General features: G+C 42.3%; 1 protein-coding gene across 1 annotated transcript in view; it reads left to right on the top strand.

Moving 5' to 3' along the window:
- The window catches only part of LOC138297022 (fibrillin-1-like), a 133,559-nt gene that overhangs the window by 34,155 nt on the left and 72,606 nt on the right, over positions 1 to 26,798 (top strand). The window contains exon 2 of the mRNA XM_069236540.1: positions 19,573 to 19,899. Coding sequence (XP_069092641.1) covers positions 19,853 to 19,899 — 47 coding nt within the window. The 5' untranslated portion in view covers positions 19,573 to 19,852. The remainder of the gene's footprint in view (positions 1 to 19,572; positions 19,900 to 26,798) is intronic.

Genomic DNA, 26,798 nt, shown 5'->3' with positions numbered 1-26,798 from the left:
TGGGTTGAGCCTGAAGACATTAGCCAACAAAACATGGCTGAGTTTTCCTCTCTGCACCTCATCAGTTCCCATGGCGAAATAGTATATATATTTATAATGTAAAGCTTTCACTCCCTGTACTGGCCATTTTGAGTGAAGACCAATATAAAGGAGCAATTCCTCTTTCTCACTGTGATACTACACGTTTTTTCCAGCGGCTTTTGGTTTGTCTCCTCCTTAACTCTATTTATGCCCCATTTGTTCTATTCAGGTTTTTTGTGCAGATGAAATAGCAGAGAAGCCCCTGACCTACTGCCTGTTCTGATCAATTCTGCGCTGTTGCGTGTTTGGTGTCTCATTTAGTGCTTGAAGATATTAGGATCATCTTGCCTGAAGGTTTTTTTTTACTCTGGTGCTTTGTTCCTCCTTTTCTGACCTTTTCACAGAGGAACCTCTCTTCACATGTTTTAAAGTAAAGTCCTTTCCTACCTTCCTCCCCTCCTTTCCCTCTCTTCCTTTGTTCCTTCCCTCCCTCCCACACCAATTGACTTTCTTTACGTCTGTGTTAGCCAAGACCTTTTGATGTTACTATAATTATGTGTATAACATACTTACTTCAGTGCTAAGGAATTCTATTGTAATGTCTACATTTTAAGACCAAAACATTTTTTTTTGCCTTTAACTAATATTTTTTTAGATTGTAGAGAGCCCAGTAGCTTCTTGAACAATTAGTTTTACAAAAACTATGACAAAACAAGAATTGCTAAAAGACAGACGGCCAACGCCTTTGCTAATGCTTGTCTAATTTGACATTGCATTCTATTAATTGGAGGTTACCTTTTCTTGGTGTACATTTAGGCTCCAAAAGCTAAGCAGGCAGAGTGATGTTGGACAAAAAGCCACCCCAGGCTGAAGATGCCACACACGATATTAGGCCAGCTATGAATTCTGGCATGATAGTGTTTAGGTATGAGGCTAGTGCTGCGCCACGCTTTCAAGAGTCTCCGCAGACATGGTGTCAAGTCAATTTCCTTGCATATTTATCACCCCGCAATGAAATGTATTACTAACATGTTGGATATCTGACGTATGTCCTGCTATGGTTACTGGTTTGTGAGTAGCGATCCCTGTGACCAAGCAAACTCGATGATCTTTGATATAACGAAAACTCTACCAAAAGATCAAATAGGCAAGGGTCAGAGTGCAGGTAAATCTATGTTTATCGTTCTTTACCTATTTACACTGATAAGGGCTGTTTCTCTTTCTGTGTCATAATCAACAGCTCACGTCCAAGTTTATTGCTAGATAAACTTGGTAGATCTAGATCCAATAATACAAATCCGTCAACATAATACACAGAGATTTAACCCCTTCGCTGCCAGGCCTTTTCACCAGGCCTTTTCCCCCTTAGGTGCCAAGCTTTTTTTTGGCTGTTTGGGGCAGTTCGCTCAGGTCCTGATAACTTTTTGTCCACATAAGCTACCCACGCCAAATGTGTGTCCTTTTTTTCCAACATGCTAGGGATTCTAGAGGTACCCAGACTTTGTGGGTGGCCCTGAAGGAGACCAAGAAATTAGCCAAAATACAGTGAAAATGTCATTTTTTGTAAAAAAATGGGAAAAAGGTCTGCAGAAGAAGGCTTGTGTTTTTTCCCCTGAAAATGGCATCAACAAAGGGTTTGTGGTGCCAAAATCACCATCTTCCCAGCTTTCAGGAACAGGCAGGCTTGAATCAGAAAACCTAATTTTTCAACACAATTGTGGCATTTTACTAGACATACTCCATTTTTATTATTCAGCCTCCTTCCAGTTAGTAACAGAAATGGGTGTGAAACCAATGCTGGGATCCAGACAGCTAAACATTTCTGAAAAGTAGACAAAATTCTGAATTCAGCAAGGGGTAATTTGTGTAGATCCTACAAGGGTTTCCTACAGAAAATAACAGCTGAAATAAAAAAATATTGAAATTGAGGTGAAAAAAAACAGCCATTTTTCACCACGTTTTACTCTGTAACTTTTTCCTGCGATGTCAGATTTTAGAAAGCAATATATCGTTAGGTCTGCTGGACTCTTCTGGTTGCGGGGATATATAGGGCTTGTAGGTTCATAAAGAACCCTAGGTACCCAGAGCCAATAAATGAGCTAGATCTTGCAATGGGTTTTCATTCTATACCGGGTATACAGCAATTCATTTGCTGAAAAATAAATAGTGAAAAATAGGTATCAAGAAAATGGGCACACGATAAGGTGTTGAAAAGCAGTGGTTATTTGCACATCTCTAAATTCCGTGGTTCCCATACTAGCACGTGAATTACAGGGCATTTCTCAAATAGACGTCTTTTTTACACAATGTCTTACATTTGGAAGGAAAAAATGTAGAGAAAGACAAGGGGCAATAACACTTGTTTTGCTATTCTGTGTTCCCCCAAGTCTCCAGATAAAAATGGTACCTCACTTGCATGTGTAGGCCTAATACTCACGACAGGAAACGCAACATGGTCACATCACATTTTTACATTGAAATCTGACTTGTTTTTTGCAAAGTGCCTAGCTGTAGATTTTGGCCTCTAGCTCAGCCGGCACCTAGGGAAGCCTAACAAACATGCACATTTTTTAAAACTAGACACCTAGAGGACTCCAAGATGGGGTGACTTGTGGGGCTCTCACCAGTTTCTGTTATCCAGAATCCTTTGTAAACCTCATAATTTGGCCAAAAAAAAACACTTTTTCCTCACATTTCGGTGACAGAAAGTTCTGGAATTTGAGAGGAGCCACAAATTTCATTCCACCGAGCGTTCCTCCAAGACTCCCAATAAAAATGGTACCTCACTTGTGTGGATAGGCCTAGGACCCACAACAAGAAATGCCCCAAACACACAACATGGACACATCACATTTTCCCAAAGAAAACAGAGCTGTTTTTTGGAAAGTGCCTAGTTGTGGGTTTTGGCCTCTAGCTCAGCCGGCACCTAAGGAAACCTCCCAAACCTGTGCATTTTTTTAAACCTAGACACCTAGGGGGAATCCAAGATGGGGTGACTGGTAGGGGTCTCACCAGGTTCTGTTACCCAGAATCCTTTGCAAACCTCAAAATTTGGCTAAACACAACACTTTTTTGTCACATTTCGGTGACAGAAAGTTCTGGAATCTGAGAGGAGCCACAAACTTCCTTCCACCCAGCGTTCCCCCAAGTCTCCCAATAAAAATGGTACCTCACTTGTGTGGGTAGGCCTAGTGCCCGCGAAAGGAAATGCCCCAAAACACTATCTGGACACATCAAAATTATCAAATACAAAACTACCTGTTTTTGCGGGGGCACCTGCGTTTTTGGTCCTGGGCTCAGCAGCCATCTAGGGAAACCTACCAAACCCAGACATTTCTGAAAACTAGACACCTGAGGGAGTCCAAGGAAATGTGACTTGTGTAGATCCCCCAATGTTTTCTTACCCAGAATCCTCAGCAAACCTCAAATTTAGCTAAAAAAAATCTAATTCTTCCCACATATTTGTTTGGGATCAATGCACTAGGACAAATTTCCTACCATGCAATGTTCCCCTCAGTCTCCTGGTAAAAATTATACCTCACTTGTGTGGGTGGGCCAAGTGCTTGTGACAGGGAAGAGCCAAAAACATGTCGAAATGGAGGCAACTGGTCCTTATCGACGTTGTTTGGGGCTCTAGTTTCCTAGTTTTCTGGCAATTTTTATTCCACTTATAGTGAATAATATTATATTATATTATTCATTATTAGTGTAATAAAGAATGGAGTACAATTAGTTGGAATATAAATCTCCCTGGCAACTTGTGTGCATTCTTGTAGATGAGAGTGTGTTTATGTGGGAGTGTATGTGTTTGTATTAATCTATGTGTATGTGTAAGCATGTTTGTGAGTGAAAGTAAAGGTCAAATGGCCTGTGATGTCACTTCCGCTATGCCTGGCATTTTGATGAATTGCACTTCATGGGAAAACAAAGAGGGAATTTGCTCCTTTGCACAATTCGAACTATCTTGCAGTCAAGCACACTGTCACATTATTAAACCCCCATAGCCATGGGACAGAGCCACCTCTGTTAGAGCTGACATTGCTCGCACTAAAACGTAGAATAGCGAGACTGAGATTTAGCCAATTTGATACAGAAGGGGTACAGCAGAAGTGGGAATTTTCTCACTGATTCAGGAGTTGCCGTTTTTGCCACTGTTGAAAAAAAATCGTTGACTGAGGTAATCTGTTGCTGCCAAGTTTATTCAGATGAGCATTCAAAACATTTACTTCCCTTTTTTAGATGATTAAACATTAGAACATTTAGGGGATGTCAATCAGCGATCAAGGAATGTTTTAACTCAAGCAACTGGCTACTGGAACTGTAAACCTTATAAAGTGGTTGAAGCAAAACAGCTATCAAAAAGCACAACTTAATGACTTTAATTCTATGTAATTGTATTTCCTTCTGTCAATGGTAAGATGCATGACATTTTTAATTCTGCTTCTTGTAATGGTTTTCACTGACCACACAAATAAAGATCTCTCTTTACATTGGCCTGGTTTTTAGGAAGAAAGGGATACCCCTGTGACAGAAACCCCCACCCTTGAATGTGGTCCCAGAAGAAACCAAGAGGCCCATATTCCTCCCAAAAGAGTAACCTAGGTAATGCTCTAATTCTAAAGCATTGCAGAGCTGCCATAGAGCTCGTTCACGTCCCAAAGGTCTTTTTGTCCATATGCCTCTATTGTTGTAAAGTGCAGGTGGATGGGCAAACTCTTTCCCTTATTTGTATGAAGCCACTTCCCTATATAAATGAGGGAATGCTCACTTCATACTGTACAGATGACACGTGTGTTGGAGCAAGTATCTTTGGTATGGTTTCCTCTAACTTTGTGCCTTCTGACCTCCTGCTTTGTTGACTTCATTTTTGTTGGCTTTAGGACTCTGGGCACTTTACCACTGCTAAACAGTGATATGGTGCATGTTTTCTGCTCTTAAAAGATAGTAACATTGACTTATCCACAATTGGCATATTTAATTTATGTATAAATCTCCAGTAAAGTGCAGACATGTGTCTAGGGGTAAAATGCTACTAGTGCTCCTGCAGCACTGATTGTGCCACCCACTACAGTAGCCCCTTTAAACATGTCTCAGGCCTGCCATTGCAGAGCATGTGTATGCAGTTTTAAACTGCCATGTCAACCTGGTCAGTTAACCCACTTACCAGGCCAAAAACCTTCCTTTTAAAGTCATATAAGTCACCCCTAAGGTAGGCCCTGGACAGCCCTAAAGGCAGGGTGCAGTGTATTAAAAAAGTTGGACATGCACTTTTAAGTGTTACCTGTCCAGGTAGTGAAAAACTCTAATTATGTTTTCACTACTGCAGGCCCTATCTGTCCCGTAGGTTAAGATTGGGATTGCCTTATTACATTTTTTAAGTGTAATTTCCAATTGGGAAGAGATAGGAGCCCCATGTTCGGTGTCTCTGGAGTCACAATTAAAACGTACAAATGATGATGAAGTCAGATTTTAAATTATAATTCTGAAAATGCCACTTTTAGAAAGTGGGCATTTTCTTACCTTAAATGATCTAGTGCCTTCTGCCTGTCTCTGAATACATGTCTGGGTGGGTGACAGCTGAGCTCTTGTGAATTCCCTCCAGACAGTCAGGCACAAAGGGAGCTTAGGTGTGGCTGATGGATCATCAACGTCCTAAGGGACGAACCTGGGCAGGATGGGAGGGAGGACCAGACACTTACCATGAATGGGCTGTGTCCTGATCCCAGGATCCCACACAAAGGGCTGAATAACCCCCTGTAGTGAGTATGGAGCCAGGGAGGAAGGGCAGGGGGAAGTTCCCCCACTTCAAAACACCACTAAATCAGTATGCATCTGGACTTGAGGACATTCTGCCAGGAAGAAAGACTGGTGTGCTGCTGAAGGGACTGCCACTCTGCCGGACTCTTCTGATCTTTGCTGAACTCCTGCTGTGCTGTGCCTGCCCTGCTGTCCTCTTTGCCTGAGAGTGAGAAGGACTGAACCTGCAGCTCTACATCCAAAGAACCAAAGTGGCTCCAATGGCTTGCTGTTTTGCCTCCTGTTCTAAAGTCTCAGGGACATCAAAGACTTAACTTCATCCTGCAACAGCACCTGGACTTTGCTTGCTGCAAGTCTTGCTCTGCCAAATGGTGCCATACCAGTCCTGGGCCCTTGGAACTGAGTATAAAGTGCTGCTACTGCAGAATCCACGCATTGCCTAATCCAGTGAGATCAACGCTGATGCATCGCCTCCTGTGCTCCATGCAACGGGCCTGTTCGACGGCGCAAAAAGGTAATCTTTCAGTGGGACAATGCTGGTCCCTGTATACGACCAGTGCTCTATCATGGTCGGCCTGATTTTTCAGATTTCACGTGGTCTAGCACAACCAGATAGCGTGGTTGGCGCTTTATGCTTTAATGTTTATAAGCACTAGATTTCATTTCAATCTTTTAAAATTAATATCTCGACTTCTATGTATTGGATATTTGTCGCTTTGGTCTTGTTTTGTTTATTAAATTAAGATCTATTTCTCTAGCTAGGTGTGGTATATTTTTGGGCGGTGTTTTCACTGTTTTACTGTCTAAAGTGTTGCACAAATGCTTTACACACTGCCTCTTAAGTTAAGCCTGCCTATTCTGTGCCAAGCTACCAGAGGGTGAGCACAGGTTAATACATGGTGTGTATCTGACTTACCCTGACTAGGACTGTGGTTCCTGATTTACCAGGTTGAATACCTTTGCCAACGAGAAACCCAATTTTTAACAATGTGCACTTACACAGTTTTTATTACAGAAGGAGCCTTTTAAGAGGGTGAATCTTCCTTTGATTCACTAGCGCATCATAAGAAAACAGTGAGTGAAAATTCCAAAAGTGCTCCTGGCGCATTCTGGGCATCGTGACCAAATAAATGTTTGTAGATCAATCTGATCAATCTGATAGGGACATCTTTGTAGCTTGACTGAACTTCTTTCCTTTGCGCTTGAATCTAGTAAAAGATGAGGTTTTTACCATCAGCAGGGTCAACCATGTATGCTGGCTGATCACTGAGCCTATGATGGGTGGTATTGTTTCAAAATGTTTCTGCATATATGATGAGCTACCACACCTCGTAATTTTTATTATAAAGTGCCTAAAGTTCCGTCAGCAGCAGACAATAGAATAAAGTCCATAGAAACTAATGCTAATAAACGTATTTTTAATTTGTAAACATATCAATAAATTAAATGCAATGGTAAAACAATTGTATATAAATAATACACAATTATTTGTTCATTATGAAACAACTAATAATCATATTTATAATGCAAATTAATGTAACTTTAATACTTTATTAAAGTAATTGAAATAATTAACATTAACGTGCATAACTTTGAATATTTTTCTCTACACAAAAAATAAAAATGTTGTTTATATTTCAGTTGGAAATTTTTACTTTATTTAAATCCTATGAAAAATAATTTTAAGAATTTTAATATTCAAAATAATTACATGTTTAATTCAGAACTAAATTAATAATGCTGTAGTATTGTTTCTATTTTGTTCTACATTTAAAATAAATATTTTACATTCATTTACATTATCATTTCTCTTAAAAATATGTTTTTAGATTTTGAATATTAATACACCTTTACACATTTCCCTGTATTTCACCGTAGAGATAAATAAGATGCTTAAGAGAAGTAACCAACACCATCCAGTTTTGTATATGTACATTCCTAGAAAATAGTAGACATTAGGAACATTCAAAAACGGTTTTAATACACTTGTTAACTGCATGAGAGGAACCGAGTTACAACTAACTACACCTGATACAATGGAAATCACAAAACTTTCAGGAGGTGACAGAATGTAAGGAAATGGGATTTTGTATGAAAAATAAGAAAATAACAGAAATAAAATATTTTTTAAATCTATTTATGTGTGGAACCGCATACGTTATGCAATCAGTGGGGATACAGGAAGAGGTGTATGTCCACACTTTATGAAAACCATGCATTTCCAATTGTGCATTTCTGATCTAGGTAAAGGTACTCAGACATAATGAATGTACCAATGTAGTTCTTTGTGAACAGATTCTGAGTATGTCAATCACTTGCATAACATGCATTGAGTTACATTACAACTTTTCTAGGAACTTCTCGAAAACATGCTCGAGGTGTGAGATATTTAGATAACCTCATTTTCACTTTATGAACATTTGTAAAAAGGCAGAATTTCCCGGTGGCAGAAAATCCATCAGTATAGAAGAGGGAACATGAGTATACAGTTTTGTAGCTGTAAATGTCTATGCTTGGGATTGCTGTGAATCCCATAAAAGTATATATATATATAGACTCAAATCAGAGAAGTAAATAAAAGAGAGGCAGACTTTTCAAAATATCTTTGTGAATCCAGCTTCTACACAGATACCTATGTCAAAGTTTATCAAGAGTCTTTTCAGGTAAACAAATTGACCTAACATAAAAGTACAGTGGGTTGAGTGAAACAGAAAAGGATGATGGCTACATGTATTCTGCTCAGTAGATAAACATGTGTTATATTGGTAAATATACGTACCCCTATAGAGGATGACCCTGAACCTCTAAATAAACTCTGTGTATCTTTGAGGCCTATAAAGGAGAAAATGATAATGGATGGTGATTGTATACAATCTCGAGCACATAACTCTACTGGCTAAAATAGGAAACAAAACATACCAAAGGTTTTCAAGGCACACAAAATAATTATGCAAGATGGAGCATGACAGGCCTATGAAGGTAAGACAATCCCAATTTAAGAGCATGCATATCCAACTCACATTGTTTTAAAATGGCTGTCATATTAGACTACCAAATTGTTTTTCAGATCATGGAACTTTTCAATTAGAAGTTCCACTGAGAGGAGTTAAAAGCCCAATAAAATGTGTTAAATGAATACACTGATTTTAGAAGATAATGTTTGGAGCACAGAACCGATTATTTTATTAAAAAGCTCTATGAAGTAAATGAAGCATCAGCAGACATGTTGATGGCACAGGATACTCCTACAACAACTCTAACAAGGAGGATTATGTCTTACTCTGTGGCAACATATTCAATCATGAAAACTAATGTCAAATAACTCCAAAACATAATTAAACATACCTGAAAGGCATACATCCTCCACAGCTCCCAGGTGAATAGATGGCATCAAGTGAAAATGTTAAACGCAAAAGTGGGTTGTGGGGGAAATGTAAGCATGGGCAAGAAAAAAAGGGAGCAGAAAAAGAAGTGCGCATTTAGAACACAACTGCTGAATTGCATACAACAAATCAGACTAAGGTGCAGATGTTTTTTGAACCACTGTCAGAAAATAGACGAGAAAGAGCAGAACCAAGATCTGAACAAATTCAATAGATATTTCCAAGATACGGATTCTAAATCTATTGTAAGACTCTCAGATATTATTTCATAATCCAATTTCTAATATGGGAATAAGAAAAACTTTTACTGAGCTCCTGAATGCTATAAGGGAGAACAGAAATCTTTCAGAATTTTATTACAAGTTCGTAGACACAGCAAATCATTTTGTTAAATTATTGAACCACAAAATGTCGGGAGACAGCATTCCATCCTGAGATCTTAAGACCATAGTTGTTAGTTTTCTAAACTCTGGAACACAGTCTGAATACCCTAACTCATATTGTCCAGTATGGTTAATCAAGGTAATCAGAAACAATTCAGGGGCTAGGATTACTAGTATATTAAAGGACTTGATAAAAACTAACTTTAAAGGTTTAATAGCAGGGCCCCAATTATGTACTAATGCAAAATACTTCCTTAAATCAATAGACTGGTATTCAAGGAACCAAATCCCGACTGCAGTCATTAAGCTCAGTGCTGAAACAGTCTTTTATCTTGCGGGCTGGGATGGCCTCTTTTTCATGCTAGAGTCTAATTGCTTGCCCTCCCAATTTAGGATATTACTGGTCAACCTCTATGATTAATCTCAACAGAGATAATCATTGTCCATAAGTGCAAGTAATGTATACATACCTATTTGATTCACCCAGTTTATTGAACCTGTAGCTATGATCAAGTGATACATCCTCCAAAGGATTCACTATCTATACTCAATATATTTGGAGGTGATGTTATTTTATACAGGAAAGCTGATCTCACATAATACAAACATCACTAGACCACTTTCGATGCGTCACATTTCATAGGGGGTTATAAAATAAAACATACCAAAGTCCTACTTTTTAACACTACACACATACTACACTGAGGATAGTGAAGATGTGTATTGGCTAAGTTATGCACTACTATTGATCAAAGTTTAAACTGTCTTAGCAAAGTCAGCACCTCTTTCTCTAACTGCCATGGCCTGTGTAGCTTTGTTGAAGAAGTGTGTACTTTTGTCGGTTATTTTTCTGTTTTGTAGCACACCCGGTGTTCTACATTCTAAATATTTTTGTAAGATCAGGCAACAGTATACTAACTATATTTGGGTAATAAGAAACCTTGGGTTGCACTTCAAAAATTGTGCATATCTAAAGCGGATGGTAATCTTACAGTTTCATATATTTGACGATATTGCAATGCTGCGTTAACTTCATACTGGGCAAGGTTCACTACATCAACCAACTTTCATTGTTTCAATAATGATTTACATTGCATGATAATTGACAGCTTTATGGCATATAGCAAAAAAAAACATGTATTGAAAGTCTTCAGCAATCAAAAAAACCTATAGGATAAAATAATGATAACTATTTTTCAAAAGTTAGGACAGTTATTTGTTATTATGTTATTCCTTGATATTCCTCTGATATTCCAAGATTAATTAGATGATTGCATTAATTATTTTGCACCAATAAATGCACAAGCTGTGGTAAGATGGACAAATGTTGGCATTGTCTAGCTACATCAATGATTTGGAAATCTTGGGAAGGTTATACACTGTTAATGTCCTGACAAACGTTTGGTTCCAGATCTTTCTCATGTAATTCAATTATATTTTTAAAAATAGACATCAAGAAATCAAGCAGTCTACCTGAACTGGTCCACACCTTAATGTGTGCCCCTGGAAATCAAAATGCCATTGGCTATCGCTATACATTATTGCACAGAATTGGGACTTCCTTATTTTCACAGTCGATAATTTGAAAATGGGAACATGAAACTGGAATAAAAATCCAAGAACAAATCCTGAAACATACACTGCATTTAACCTTTTAAAGTTATGGGGTGGGCAAAATAATGTGGAATACATTTTCATGCCAACAGGATGATACGACTCCCACTGTACAGAAAATTGGAGCCAGGTCTGTTCCATCTTTCACAAGATGTAAAAAGGAGGTTTTGAGTGAATGGAAACACTTCATTGTTTTGCCCCACTTAAAACATGTATTGAGTTTTTATATTTAAATAAGCAGGTCAGCCACATTTTGTATCTGGAACCCAAATAAATGTGTATTCATGGCAATGATTGCAGCAAGATCACTTATAACATAGTAATTGAATTCTGATATCATTCCTAACTACTTAGGTTGGTATAATAAAATGTAGTAAGTAAAATTAAAGAAGAGGTCTGTGGAATGAGGTGCTCAAAGTATATCCCTAGCTGCCAACATCTTGAAACACTGCATAATATATATTATATAATAGATTAGATACAAAGGGGTATCATTTTTTACCATTTTATCTACTGTTGTTCAACATTCTGGAACTGAGCATAAATGGGCACATGTATTTATGATTAGAAATGTGTCAAATGAAGAGTATGTAGGAAGCTGATCTGTGTGTTTTAATGATATCTTCTTCAATTAATTCTCTATAACATATAACTGATACTTGATACATTGTGTGAAATATCTCAATTATTGTCATATTTTCTACAATGCTGCTTGTTTCCATGAAAAAATAATAAAAATAAATGACAAAAAGTTTACAAATGGTGTGGAGTAGTGGCCCATTGAAAATCTTTGTGAAAGTCTAAAAAGTTAAACCTTTGAGAGTTCTACCATATTTTCATTGGTCACATCACCGACTCCTCTCTGTGATGATACATAAAGTACAAAATGCTGAAATGCATTCTGGCCCATAATTTTCAACACTGTTCATAATTTTTGTGGTGTGAAATGAATTAGAAATTGGGTCATGGAATCCTTTCAAGGAAAATACAGCCTAGTTTTAATCAAACGTAATCCATAATCCGAGTTCTCAGGCTAATGAACTATTAGGAGAAGGCAACCTCGCGCCCTGGAGACACTCCCTGTGAACTCACATAGGCAGTCAATGGAGCTTTAACAGGTGCCACACTGAGCCCTAGCAATTAGCGGAATGAATCGCTATAGGCTCCCATTTAACATGAGCGGATCTCCTTGACCTCCTACAAACACCATCTAAATGCTCTGCAGGTGATGAGCATGGGAATTGCATACACCTGACACAGGTCCTGCAGGAACTCCTACAACACCGTTCAAACCTTTTAAAGGCGTCCAAACAGAGAATCTGCGTGGACTCAGTTGAGCTACTGCAGGTCCTCAAAGGAATTTGTGCAGGCACCACAGTAAGCACTAGAGGATAGCACACTGAGTCACGGCAGGGTCTCCTTTGAGCTCTAGTGGACCTCAATGACCTTATAAACTACCCACCAGATATGCTGGAGGCAATAAAGAGAGTTTTTATACATACCCAGCAGAAGTCGTGCTGCCACTGGTGTCTCAATGAGCTCTTGTAGCCCCACAGCTCTTAGATATAGCCAAATGAGCTTATGTTAGGACTCAACTGAGCTTCTGCAGGCACTCAATGGAGTTTGTGCAGACACCTTACTGAGCCCAATAAGTCACTGCAGGGTGCTTAGTAAGCTTCAATAAACATTAGACTTTGTGTAAGCAGCCACCAGGTGTACTGCAGGCACAAGACAGAGATTTGCGAAGACAAAATAGAGATCCAGCAGAGACTGGAATTTAAACAAGCTCTTACAGAACCTCAGAGAGCTCCTAGACACCAAAATAGAGCTTCTGCATTGACTTAGATGAACTCCTGCAGCTCAATGAAGCTCCTCTGTTACACACTGAAACTAGTTAAGCCACTCTGATGGATCCTGCAAGCTCTCTAAATGAGATTTTTCAGGTTCCTCCAGAAAGATCAACTACTAAATATCAAGTCCAAGAATAGTGATTTACCAGCATATTGTGGAGAGAATATTGAAGGACAAAATATTGAAAGGTAAGTGCGTATAGGGAAGTATACATTTCTTATTCCTAACTCCACATTTAGGCACCTTTAAAATATATCTGTTTGTGTGTGTTTTCACGGTACGTATATGTGGGTTTTAGGTATAGAAAATCTATACTTACCTACCTTCCTGTTTTCAACTTGATATTTTGTCTTCGATATTTGCATGCCTCCATATTCTGATATATTGCAATATTCATTTGACCAGCTCCCTAATTCTCCCATCCTTTCTCTTGTTACTTTGTCCTCTTCTCCCACACTTCCCCATTAGGCTTTTAGCCCCTATCTGCCTCTAGTCATTCCACGTTCCTCGTCCTCTTGCTTCTTCTCAGTGTGTTCAAGTTACCCATGATTTCTAATAAAATTACATTTGATTTAATGTCATGTCTTGTTACAGTCACCTCTGTTTAGTGTTTCTTTATTTTTCTTACGTTTGTTTTCAGAGTAAATTTCTCTTAGTACCTCTCCTTATTCTTCTTCTTTACCCTTAATATGTTCTTCTTTTTTCCTTCTTTCTCCTTAATATAACATTTTAATCGCTTCACTGATTTACCAGCACTTTCATCTGTCTATGATTTCCCCCGCAGCTTTTGCTTCTCTCTATTTTACTGTCTCTCGTGTATTTGTCTCATTCTCTCTCTACTTATCACCCTTTTTTGCATTTTTCCTCATACAGCTGATTTATTTGAGTTGTAACCTTACCTCTCTACCGTCCCTCCCTATGTACTTTTTCGCTAATTCTGTCTTTCTTGTCCCCTTTGCCTTGATTTTTATCTTTCACTCAGCTATTCTTTTACATATTCCCGTCAATTCTTGATCCATATCACTGACCTAATATACACATCGATTACATGTTGCTATTTGTCTCTTGTTTGTCCCTCTCCATCTATTACACTCACAGTTCATTTATCTTCAGTCTCTCTGAAGTTGATCTCTTTCTCGACTCGTTTACCTTACTTTGTATCTGCTCTGACTCGAGGAGCTCCATGTTGGAACTCCTTTCAGCTGAGTTTCCTCCTCTCTCTTTTACTTTCTCTACATAGATTTGCAGCAGATTTGGTGTTAGGTGCTGCATCGCGATGATGTCACTGTACTTTCTTTATTAGATCCTTCATGTGTATGTTGTATATTATGTATATTGTGTGTGAGGCCCCAGCAGAAGTAGTTTTTTCATCATGATGCCCAGTATTGCTTCCATTTTCTTACGATAATGGCATTACTCCTAGTCCTACTCCCTCGCCTTCCTTTTAACCAATGAGGCCTCCCGCCTCCCCTCTAGACCCTCCCTTCCCCTTTCAAAAACCCCCCCCACCCTTATCCCCTCCTGTACAAAAACCAAGCCCAAGCTGCAACTCGGACAGTCCGTACCGGGAGGGTGGGAGGGAACGGAAAAGGAAGGCGAGGGAGTAGGACTAGGAGTAATGCCATTATCGTAAGAAAATGGAAGCATTACCTCCCGTCCCTCCCTCGCCTTCCTTTTAACCAATGAGACATAGCAAGAAAACACACAGGAGACGGACATCGAGTTGCAAGACCTTTATTTACTATCCTGCACCAAGAACATCCCAAACATTATCTCATAGAGGATAAGACCCGGTGACCTAACACCGACTCCAAACTACCCAAGTCTGACAGCCTATAATGACGCACAAACGTCGAAGGAGAAGCCCAAGTGGCGGCCCTGCAAATTTCCACCACGGAAGTCCCCTGAAGCTCCGCCACCGTAGCCGCCATGCCTCTGGTAGATCTCCCCTGAATCCCTTGAGGAGGAACCACCTCTTTCAAGGAATAGGCCAACAGAATTAAAGATCGAACCCACCGACTCAAGGAAGCCGTGGAAGGTTTCTCACCTTTGCGAGCCGGACCAAAATTAACAAACAGTGAATCCCCTTTACGAAAAGGAGCCACCACCCGCAGATACTCCAACAAAACCCTGCGCACATCCAACGAATGCAAACGGACCTCCTCCCTTGAGGAGGGATTCGGACAAAATGAAGGAAGGATGACCTCCTGCCGGGAATGGAACGAAGAATTGACTTTAGGAATAAAGGAAGGTACCGGAACCAGAACCACCTGATCGTGAAAAATCTTACAAAAAGGAAAGGAACAAGCCAATGCCCCCAATTCCCCCAACCGACGAGCCGAAGTAATGGCTACCAAAAAGAATGTCTTCAAAGATAGATGGCGCAAATCACAGTCCCCCAAAGGTTCAAAAGGGGGCTCCGTCAACACATCCAAAACCAAGGACAGATCCCATGAAGGAAAAGAACGTACCGGGCGAGGAAATAAATTAACAAGCCCTTGAAAAAATCTCGGCATCAAGCGCCCTTCATCCTGAAGATTACGCCATGGTCCTCTGAATGCCTGAATAGCCGCCCACTGCACCCGAAGAGATGCCACTGACAACCCTAAATGAGCACCGTCCTGCAGGAACTGCATCACCTCAAAGATAGAAGCGCAGGTAGGATCTAACTCACGACTTAAGCACCATGACGAAAAACACCTTCCACTGTCTACCATAAGAAAGTAAAGTGGAACGTCTCCTGGAAGCCAGCAATGTAGAACTCAAAGCTACCGGCACCCCCAGACCTGTCAATCCCCGTCGTTCAACTTCCAGGCCGTCAAGTGTAACCTTCTCAATGACCCCAATGGGAGGCAGGGAAACTCCAGGGGAGACGGACAAAGAGGCAGAGGCCACATCCTCCCGTCCGCCATCAGCCTCAACAAGGGGAACCAATTCGCCCTCGGCCAAAGTGGCGCAATTAGGACAACCCTGGACCCCAGATCCCTCACACGTAACAGAAACGCCCTGAGTAGTTGAAAAGGAGGGAACGCATACAAAAGGCCCTGCGGCCAAGGACATGACATCCCGTCCACCTCCCATGCTTGGGGACATCGAAACCGGGAGCAGAAGCGATCCACTTTCGCATTCCCTACTGACGCAAACACATCCAGCACTGGAAGACCCCAAAGCCGAACCAGATGCTGAAACAGAGACTTCCGGAGAGAGAAAAGTTGAGAGGAAGGAATCACTCTGCTCAGCCGATCCGCCCGAACATTCACCACCCCCCGAATGTACGTAGCCCTGAGAGAAGGAACCCACTCCTGAGCCCACACAAAAATCTCCCTGACTAGATTGAACAGAGCCCTTGACCTGGTCCCTCCTTGCCGATTGACATAAGCCTTGGCCACTAAGTTGTCTGTGCGAACCAGAACCGCCGAACCCCTCAGGGAATCCTGAAAATGGACCAGAGCCAGGAATACTGCCCGCAATTCGCGCCAATTCGACGACCGACTCGCCTCCCGAGGGGACCAAAACCCCTGAATCTGAGCCGACCCCATCCATGCCCCCCAACCGGAGAGGCTGGCATCCGTCGTCACCACCACGGGTCTCAGAGGCGATAAAGAAACCCCTATCCTCAGGTGGTCTGCATCCAACCACCATTGCAACTCTCTGTGAATCAATCCGGACCCTGGAACCCTGTCCTTCAGAGAACCGGACCCTGGTGTCCACCTTCTCAAGAACCATGTCATCAAGCACAGGAGATGGAAACGTGCCCAAGGAACCAGAAATATCACCGACGCCAAATGACCCTGCAGACGCAACCATAGAAGAGCTCGGGGAGCAGACCGCAACAATACCTTCTTTACCAAAGCCTGTAGGACACCCAACCGTTTTTCTGACACAGTCACCAACCCAAGAAGAGTCTGAAACCGAGCTCCCAGAAAAACCAGATCCTGGGACGGCACTAAGTCTGACTTCTCCCAATTGATTAAAAACCCGTGGTTTTGCAGGACCCCCAGAACATGGACCACCTGCTTCTGCAAAAGGTCTCGTGATTGGGCATGAATCAAAATGTCGTCTAGATAAGGATGCAGAAATACCCCTTCTGAATGAAGCAAAGCCACTAGAGGAGCCAGCACCTTTGTGAAAATTCGAGGAGAAGATTTTAGACCGAAAGGCAGAACGCAAAACTGATAATGGTCCTGACCCACAGCAAACCTCAGGAACTTTTGAGAGGATCTTGCCACCGGTACGTGTAGGTAAGCATCCTGCAGATCCAGTGACACCAGAAAGTCCCCGTGTCTGACAAATGGAAAAATAGTCTGAATGGACAGCATGCGGAAATGCACTGTCCTGATCCAGGTATTCACCTCCTTTAGATTGAGCACCGGCCGAAATCCCCCTGAAACTTTCTGCACAAGAAACAAGACCGAATAAGTGCCCTGACCCCGCTCGTCTAGCGGAACGTGGGAAATGGCCCCCTTGACCAGTAAGTCCCGCACTCCGTCCAATAATGCTCTTCTCCGTGACCCCTCTGAAGGCAGAGGTGTGGGACGTACCCCTGAATCTGGAGGAACCACCACAAAATCTATGACATAACCATTGGCCACAATGTCTAGTACCCAATGATCGTTTACACTGTCCTTCCAAGCCGAAAGAAAGTGACTCAGTCTTCCCCCAACCGGCCCTCTGCCAGGCCCACAGTGATTGTCAGGACCCCTTCTTGAAACCACCCCGGGTCGCAGGAGCAGACTTCTTAGGTGAAAAACGCGGCTGAAAACGCCGTTTCCTAAATGAAAAGGATTTAGCATCCCTAGTAGGAGAAGATCTGGAATGTTTCTTCCACCCTTTACTCGAAGAAGAACCCCCTTTATAAGGTAAGGCATGCTTCCGTTCCTTAAAAGCCTTGGAAAGCATGGCTGGCAATTGTTCTCCAAACAAGGTACGACCTTCAAACGGCAGTCTCAACAAGGCCGCCTTTTCCCCCGGATCAGCCTTCCAGGAACGCAACCAGAGGGACCTACGAGCCCCAATCAAAGACCCAGATGCCAGAGCCGAAGTACGGACCACATCCGAAGACACATCAGCCAACAATCTGGCCTGCTGCTCCATACCAGCCAGGAGCTCCGAACATTCCGCCCCTTCCTGTACAGCCACCGCCAGTTTATCAAAGTCTTGAACCAATGACTGTGACGCATATGCAGAATAAATCCCTGCCCTCAGCGCCAGATTTTCCGCAGCAAAAGCCCTCTTAAGACCCGAATCCACTTTACGGTCAGTGGCATCCGTAGGCACACAATCCTCCGGATTGACTGCCGTTTTGCCAATCAGAGTAGCCAAAATAGAGTCCAGGCGTACTGAAGGAGGCAAAACCTCCTCACCCTCAAGTAAGTAAAGTTTCTGAAGGAATCGTGGAACCTGAGCCTTATCCACATCCTTCCACTCACGAAACACCATATCCCTCACAGGTCCCTGAAAAGGCATGGCAAACTTTGAAGGTGTCTTATATTGAGGAAATAAATGAGAATCCGAGTCTGCAGGTTGAAACACTGGGAAACCCAAATTGTCCCGAACATGTGCCATCACTTCCCACATATCTTCTCTGGAAACATATTTCCCCCCAGATGACGTCGATGGGGCCTCATCCTCACTCTCCGATGAGGATTTCCTAGTTGCTACCGATGAATGCTCACATTTAGACTGACCAGTCCTGGCCACGCCTGCTTGTAGTGCCCTGGTCACCGCCACCTCAATCATATCCTGAACCTCCTCTCTGGACATGAGGGGAGTACCCCTGCCAGGTACCTGTGAGTTCTCCGGAGTAGTAATGCTAGCCTCACCCCCCTCCTCCTCCGAGGAAGAAGAGACAATCCTACGTCTCTTTGCTGGAACTTTAGGCATGGTAAACAAATAATCACTGACTTGAACCCCAAAAAACTACCCTCTATATAGGCACCTGGTCCTCCCCCCAATCAGGGCTCCACCAATCCCTAAAGAGGTCACCTATTTCATCAAAATACATAAAAACCACGGGCCGAACGCCCGTCCTACCTGAGAGCATCTCAGAGTTGAAGTCCCTCGGTTCCCCGCGGCTCCGCGGCGCTGAAACCCGGAAATCAACGTCCCAGCCACAGAGGGCCGGCTGACCCCGTCAGCCGGCCTCCAGGACACGCCTCTCGAGCAACCATGCTGCTCGTTCAAGACGCGACCCAGCCGTAGCACTCCTCGCGGAGCTCCGCGTCCCGAGGAGTGCCTCCATCGACGACCTCCAGGCCCCGCCGTGCAGGTAAGAAAGGGAAAGAAAACCGTCTAGCGTGGGCTAGACAAAAGAACAGGAGGGGATAAGGGTGGGGGCGGTTTTTGAAAGGGGAAGGGAGGGTCTAGAGGGGAGGCGGGAGGCCTCATTGGTTAAAAGGAAGGCGAGGGAGGGACGGGAGGTAATGCTTGTAGTGGACGGTACTAAATGCCAATTAACATAGTCGAATATCACTCAAGCTGTCGGCTCAGTTCATTACGTAATGTTCCTGATTATTGATCTTATCAACCTTTGCATCTAAACAGACTTCGATTTTGTCCTACAGTTGAAGATATAACGTTTCCAAAAGTAAGGTTTGTGGTCTCCCTGAAACCGCTGCTGGGCGAATCAACAAAGAAGAAAAGGTTTGCATGCAATATCCTTCACACCGGTGTTCTGAATTAAGTATGATGCGACCTTCAAAGAACGACTGCTACCAAAGTTCAGAAGATGCTCTTTGACCCGCTTCTACCACTGTCTCTGATGACTTCTACCTCTGTAAGGATCGATGCCCACATGCTGCTTTCGCTGTTCACCTTGCTAGTTGGAAATCCTGCCGTGGAGCAATGAAGCCATCACTAAGGCTGGGAATCATCAGGAACGTGACCCCTTGGTAAGGAACTGTTGTACAGTGCAATGTAGGAACAAATGCCTAGAAAGTATCATTCCTAATGACACCTTGTTTTATATAGTTCAAGTAACAACAGTTCTGCAGTTTCGTAGTCTGTGAATAACTGTAGTTACCTTCACCTAAATGAAGGTTTCCAAATGTATTATTTCAGAAGGCTCATAGGCTGTTAAATCTTCTGGGGAACTGAACCAGCAACTTGCATGTTATGCATATATTTCAGTAGTTAGTGCTTAGCCCATTGAGAAGTGTTTTACATGTGTAATTTCAGTTTAAAAAAAAATCATAATTATGGTACTTTCTTTTTTCTATTGGATGTGCAATGGTGTAGGTAATAGAGTGGTGAGAAAGAAGGACCTCCATAATCCGTAAACTGAAGAAATAGAAAAACCTGCATTGGTTCAAGTTTGGGATTTTAACCCCTTAATTTGAAGTTAAGTCTCAGAAAGTCTCATGGTTTGGATATTACCATTAAGAACTCTAAATTTGAGATTAGGGAACAGATTTACTAAAGTGTCACCCAACGCAGCACAAACAAATGCTGCACTGTGTGACATGGAGGGAACAGGAGGGCACCATATCTACAGAGATATAGTACTCTCCTCCACTTTCCCTAGAACCGGCATAGAATTTTGCTGCTGTGCGCCATGCACACTCTCTTGCACCATAGTGCAAGGGTGTGTGTGAGAGTCTAACATAGATTTTGTACTAGAAGGGTTCTATTCCAGTGCAAAATAGTATGCCCAGACGACTTCAAAATCTTTTCCTAATTTGTAGGGGTGCTGTGCAGTGCAGGACACATACAAAGTCGGAAAAGAAATAATCAATGCAAACATTGCTTCTTTTAAAGCCTGGTATGAAAAGGCATTATTTTTTTATGCAAAACCCTGTCTCACAACCTGGGAGATACGGGTTTGCATCAAAAAGTGTGGGTGAGTGTACGGTAACACCCATGTAACACCCCCTTGACGCTAAGTAACGCAAAGCTGTGCTTCGCACTACTTTGTGTTACTTTTAGTCATTTTCCAGTGAAAAACAAGTTTTGTGCTGGAAAGTACATAATTAAAAAATATATATATATTTTGCCGGTTTGTGCCACTTTTATGATGCAAACCCAGTGCAAAATGTTAGTAAATCACTCCCTTAGTGTCAATCAGTTTCGTGGATTGAGTGTTGGTATGTCAAAGTCTAAAGCTGAAGTTAGGTCTCAGAAATTCTCATGATTTGAGGGGCTGTTATTGAAGCTCTCCTGATCAGGTTAGGTCTCATGGGTTATGCGTTGGTATTTGAAACTCTAAATTTGAAGTTAAGTATTAGAAGGTTTCCTTCATTTATTGATTGGTATTTGAAAGCCTAAATCAGTGGTTAAGTTCAAGGAAGTCCCATTGTTTGAGAATTATTTTTTAAACTTCACATCTGATGATAAGTCTCAGAAAGTCTTATTGTTTGAGGATTGGTATTAGAAACTCCACATCTGAGGTTAAGTCTCTGAAAGTCTTAAGGGTTTGGAATTAGTATATGAAACTCTAAATCTTAGGTTAGGTCTCAGAAAGTCTCATGGTTTGAAGATTAGTATTTGAAATTATACATCCAGGGTGAATAATTCAAAGTCATTTGTTTTGAAGATTGTTTTTTGAAACTCTATTTCTGAAGAAAGTCTCAGTAAGTCTGTGAGAAACTGGATTGTTGGTTGACTGGATTGTGAGCCTTTGCTAAGCAGCAACCACAATCCTTGTCAGTGTGAGGTAGTAGCCAACCCTAAATGAACCTGTGCTAATCTGTCTGGTAGTTTGGCACACAGCAATCTGGTTTAAGTTAGAGGCAATGTGTAAAGTATGTGTGCAACACTTCAAACAGTAATAAAACATCACACAAGAAGGATCCAACACCAAGTTAGAAAAATAGAGTTTTCATCAATAAACATATAAATTAGAAACAAAACAATAAAAATCCAGTCAGGGGAACCAGAGACATTCAGTTTTAAAGTTTTTTGTGAAAATAGTGCCTAAAAGCACAAAGCACCAGCTGTGGATATCTGGTTGTGCCAGACCGGGATAAAGTCACGAGTTGAGGCTGACCATCATAGAGTGCAGACCAGCTACAGGGATCCAGTTAGGGCCACTGAACAAAAAATCCTGGTCAGTGGAGCATTGCTGGGATCCGCGTCAGAGATGCAGCATGAGCGATGCATTGGTTCTGAGATGTGGTGAGGCTGCAATGCGAGAGCCTGCATCGTCATGCAGGATCCGTTCATAGGGTTTGTGATGTGAAGTCCGGCATCTAGGATGTAGTGTGCAGGTGAAGCGATTCTTCAGTTCTGAAGAGCTTCAAGGCTGTAATGCATAGCCTGACATCGTCATTGAGCTTGCCATTGACAAGTAATATGAGGGCCTACGCCGAGGATGCGCCATGCAGTCGGGCGATGCAGTAGTTCCGAAGTGGGTCTTTGCAGTGGGTTCAATCCATGCAACAGTGGCGATGCATTGGTTCTGCTCAGGTTTTTGCTGGGCAGCAGAGGAGATGCATTGGTTTTGCTGGGCTCACAGAGGCTGGTTAGCACCATAAGCCCACTTCCAATTGCCCATGACTGAGGTGGCACTAACTGGCAGGACCCCATCACAGATGGCAGAGTCCAAGTGGAGAAGCAAGGTGGTTGGAAGTCTGGTATGTCCCTGAGACTTCAGATCAGGAGGGTAGCCAACTAGCCCTTGGAGGCACTTCAGGTACTGGTTTGGAGAGATTCAGGTCCAGTCCTTCTCACTCCCTGGCTGGAGGGCAGCAGGCACAAGTCAGCACAGCAAAGCAGGAGCCCAACAAACATCAGTCCAGCAGAGTGGCAGGCCTTTGGCAGCACAGCCTTCCTTCCTGGCAGAGTATCTACAGCTCCAGATGTGTACTGAAGTGATGGTGTCAGTGAGGCTGTGCTCAGCCCCTCTCTCCCAACCTGCCCAGGATGGCCCATCGGGTCACACCTAAGCTCCCATTGTGTATGGCTGTCTACGTAGAATACACAAATCCCAGCTATCACCCCACCCCAGACATGTGGTCAGAGACAGACAGAAGGCACCAAATGGATAAAGCAAAAAAAAAAGCAAACTTTCAAAAAGTGGCATTTTCAGAATTGCAATTTAAAATCCCACTTTACTATGAGTTGTGATTTTAAATTGTGATTCCAGAGACATCAAACGCAAAACGTCTATATCTTCAAGATTGTGAATTACACTTGTAAGATTTAATAAAGTAATCCCAATGTTAACCTATTGGAAAGATAAGCCTTGCAGTAGTGAAAACTGAATGTAAGAGATTTTCACTACCAGGACATATAAACTTAAAAGTACATGCCCATCTTTTTAAATAGACTTCACCCTGCCCTTGAGGCAGTCTAAGGCGTATGTGGGACCCTTTTTGTGGTGATATCACTGCTTGAAGTGTTGCACAAATACTTTACGCATTGCCTTCAAGTTAAGCCTGACTGCTCTGTGCCAATCTATTAGTGGACAAGCAGGGGCTAATTTATGGTTTCCTTTAGCTTACCCTGATAAGAATTGTGGTTGCTGTTTGACCACCAGAGCTCCCACCCCAGTCAACCAACAACACAATGTTTCACAAAACTACACAGAAATTCAAAAATGAAAACCCTGGCTTAAAGGTTAAATGAGCTGAGGGTTGGTTTCAGTTATAAACGGCAGAATCAACTTAACTGATGTTGCACTATGGTAAACAGTATTTGGTTATTATTCTTCAGTAGTCCACTTCGATGAAAACTGGCAGCTAGCCACACAAGCTTTATCGTGAAATGAAGTGATTATGTACTAACACTGACGGGCTGCTGGGGGATCCAATTAAAAACTGGTGAAAAGGCAGACTCTCCGGTCTTTTGGAAGAGGAAACTAAAAAAGCAGATCTGTAATGTCCAAAAGGATAAATGGCTAACACCCCCTATCGCTAGCATCAACAGTTGGTGATGATAGGTTCCAAGTCCAATACATATCCAGCATAAAGTGCAACAGTGGATGCTAGGATGCACACAGAGTGCGGTAGCATATTAAATTGAGGCCAACCTGAGCCAGCCCAAACATAGGCTCATCCCTAAACTGAAGAATATGTGTGGTAGTTTCTTTTACTTGTAACACCATCTTCATTCATCTGAGGCCTTATTTCAATGACCTTGGTTAAATTAGCAGTGATTTTTTGTCAAGGAAGACAGAACACAGGACATTCATAATGACCACTGGAGGAAAATGCCAGTCCTGGAAACGGGCAAACATACATTCACTGGCAACCCAGGCTGCCTATGTATATAGTGATGAAGATTCTGGTTTGGTCTTAGGCCTCAAGCTCCCTATTTGTCTGCTTACAGTGAGTGAGAGGGGTGATGATACTGGTACTCCTCCCTGAGCACTGCCATTACAGATCTATGCAAGAAGGCTAGGAACCAAAGAGTAGCTATTCAAGAGAGGGTTAACCTTATACGTCATGATTACTTGACTACAAAGAATCAATGGGGTCCTAACATATCATAAGATCAATGTAGGGTCTACACACAGGTAAATTAGTGGGATTCTGCAATGTTTTAGATATATTAGTAGGATCCTCGCCCACAAGTACTACCTGTGGCATTCTTCTTCACTGGATCCTCACCTACTACATTGAGTGTGTGGGCTCAACACAGTTCGTAAGCAAAGTTCTTACCTAAGAATGAGGGTTTTTCACTTCCTTTACAGTCAAGAAATGATGATGGTTAAGGTTAACCCTTTCTTGTACAGCTAATTATTTATATTCGGGAGGCTGAGGATTCCCCTATTTAAGCTTCTCACTGCCTCTCATTGATATACAGGAACCAAAGAGGGCATTGAGCAAGGGAATGTGAACAAGGAACATTTATACTTTTGGGTAGAGCGTTGTCCTCATACATACGTACTCAATAAGATGATCACAGCAGTAAAAAGACTGAGAAAGGCACACCAAGGTCCGTTACGTAACCATGAGAGTCCCATATCCATGTGAATTGAGTAAAATTCACTACCATCAAATCCTGTGTGAATAGCAACATGCTTTTTTCCCTCTTGGAGCAGATCCTATTGTAAATTATACCTTAACCATGCAATATATCCTTTAGCCTACATTGGGAAAGTACCAATTGCAACTTTTGAAGGGCATGAAAATCAGAATGCCAGGGCTTATTCAAAAACCATTGGCAAAGTCAATGGGTAGCATTTTTGATAGAGGGTGCCGCCCACAGGTATTTCTATTGCTTTTTTTTTGCCCCTGATGCCACTCTTTGTTTTGGCTTTGCAAATGTTTATTGAGTTGCATCAGAAGCATTGGCAAAGCCAAACCAATCCAAAATGGCCACTATATATACATATGCATGCCCACCAGCCGTCTTTTAACAGAGTTTCGAATAAACACTACAAGATGGCCAGTACATGCATGTTAGTGCCTGTTGGACCTGGCCCTTTTTTGCAGGGTCATCCCCAAACTTTTTGCTTCCTTCTGACTAGTTTTTGTTGGCTTTAGGACTCTGGGCACTTTACCACTGCTAACCAGTGCTAAAGTGCACATGCTCTCTGTGTAAACTGTATTGGTGATTGGTCTATCCCTGGTTGGTATATTTAATTTACTAGTAAGTCCCTAGTAAAGTGCACTAGAGGTGCCTTGGGCATGTAAATCAAATGCTACTAGTGGGCCTGCAGCACTAATTGTACCACCCACATGAGTATCCCTGTAAACATGGCTCAGACCTGCCACTGCAGTGTCTATGTGTGGTGTTTTGACCTGCCAATTCAACCTGGCAAGTGTACCCACTTACCAGGCCCAAGCCGTACCATTTTGTACATGTAAGGCGCCCCTAAGGTAGGCCCTAGGTAGTCTCATGGGTAGGGTGCAATGTATGTTAAAGGTAGGACATTTACTGCCATATTTGTTTTTCACTGTTGCAAGACCTATCTCTTGCATAGCTTAACATGGGGGCTGCCTTTAAATATCTTGTAAGTGCAGTTTCCCTTTGGGAGCAGATAGAGATGAATGGGCTGTGCCTGCTCTCACACAATGCTGTCTCCAACCCCCTGGTTTGTGTATATGGCCAGGCCTGGGCAAGGCAGGATCTTGTAAACAACAGAGATTTTCCTTTGAAGCTTGCCTACTTCGAAGGCTGAAAAGGGTATAAGTAGCGGACCCAAAACCCCAGATTTTCAGATTACTGCCAGGAGAAGAGCTGAAAAGCCGAGGAGAAGTGCTACCCCTGCCTGTGACTGCTTTGTTGGGCGATTCTGCAGTTACTGCTTCTGCCTGTGAAAAGAAGCCAAAGACTGGACTTTGTTCTGCATTCCTGCTTCAGAGGTTTCTCCAAGGGCTTGTACTGAGATTGCCTACTGATTTTGAAGTCTCAGGGACAGCAAAGGCTTCACCAACCAGTCTCTGAGTCTGCATGCTGTGGACACTAGCTTGCCAGAGGGTGCCATTCCAGTTCCTGGGCCCCCGGAAGTGAATTTCTGGTGAAAATCCTATGAAACGACACAGGATGATTCTGTGCGACTTTGCTAAGGATGCCACTGCATGAAGCCTGCGATGCCGCCTACACCTGGATCCGTCGCGCCAGTGACGTCGCATTGTGGGAAATGACTCTGTCACAATGCCACCTTAACATCAGATTGCAGCATTTGTGCCTCTAAGCACTATTTTTGTGGTTTTAATTGTTAAAGTCATATTTGTACTAGTGTATGGTGGATTTTTATCATATTTGGTCTTGTTTTATTTAGATAACTATCACTATTTTTCTAAACCTGTGTGGTGTCTATGTTGTAGTGTTTCACTGTATTACTGTGTGTGTTGGTAGAAATACTTTACACAGTGCCCCTGGGTTAAGCCTTTCTGCTCGTGCC

This window comes from Pleurodeles waltl, chromosome 5 (assembly GCF_031143425.1).
Source record: "Pleurodeles waltl isolate 20211129_DDA chromosome 5, aPleWal1.hap1.20221129, whole genome shotgun sequence".
NCBI lineage: Eukaryota > Metazoa > Chordata > Amphibia > Caudata > Salamandridae > Pleurodeles > Pleurodeles waltl.
Note: the sequence above shows the minus strand (reverse complement) of the source record. Positions and strands in the feature narration are given on the sequence as shown.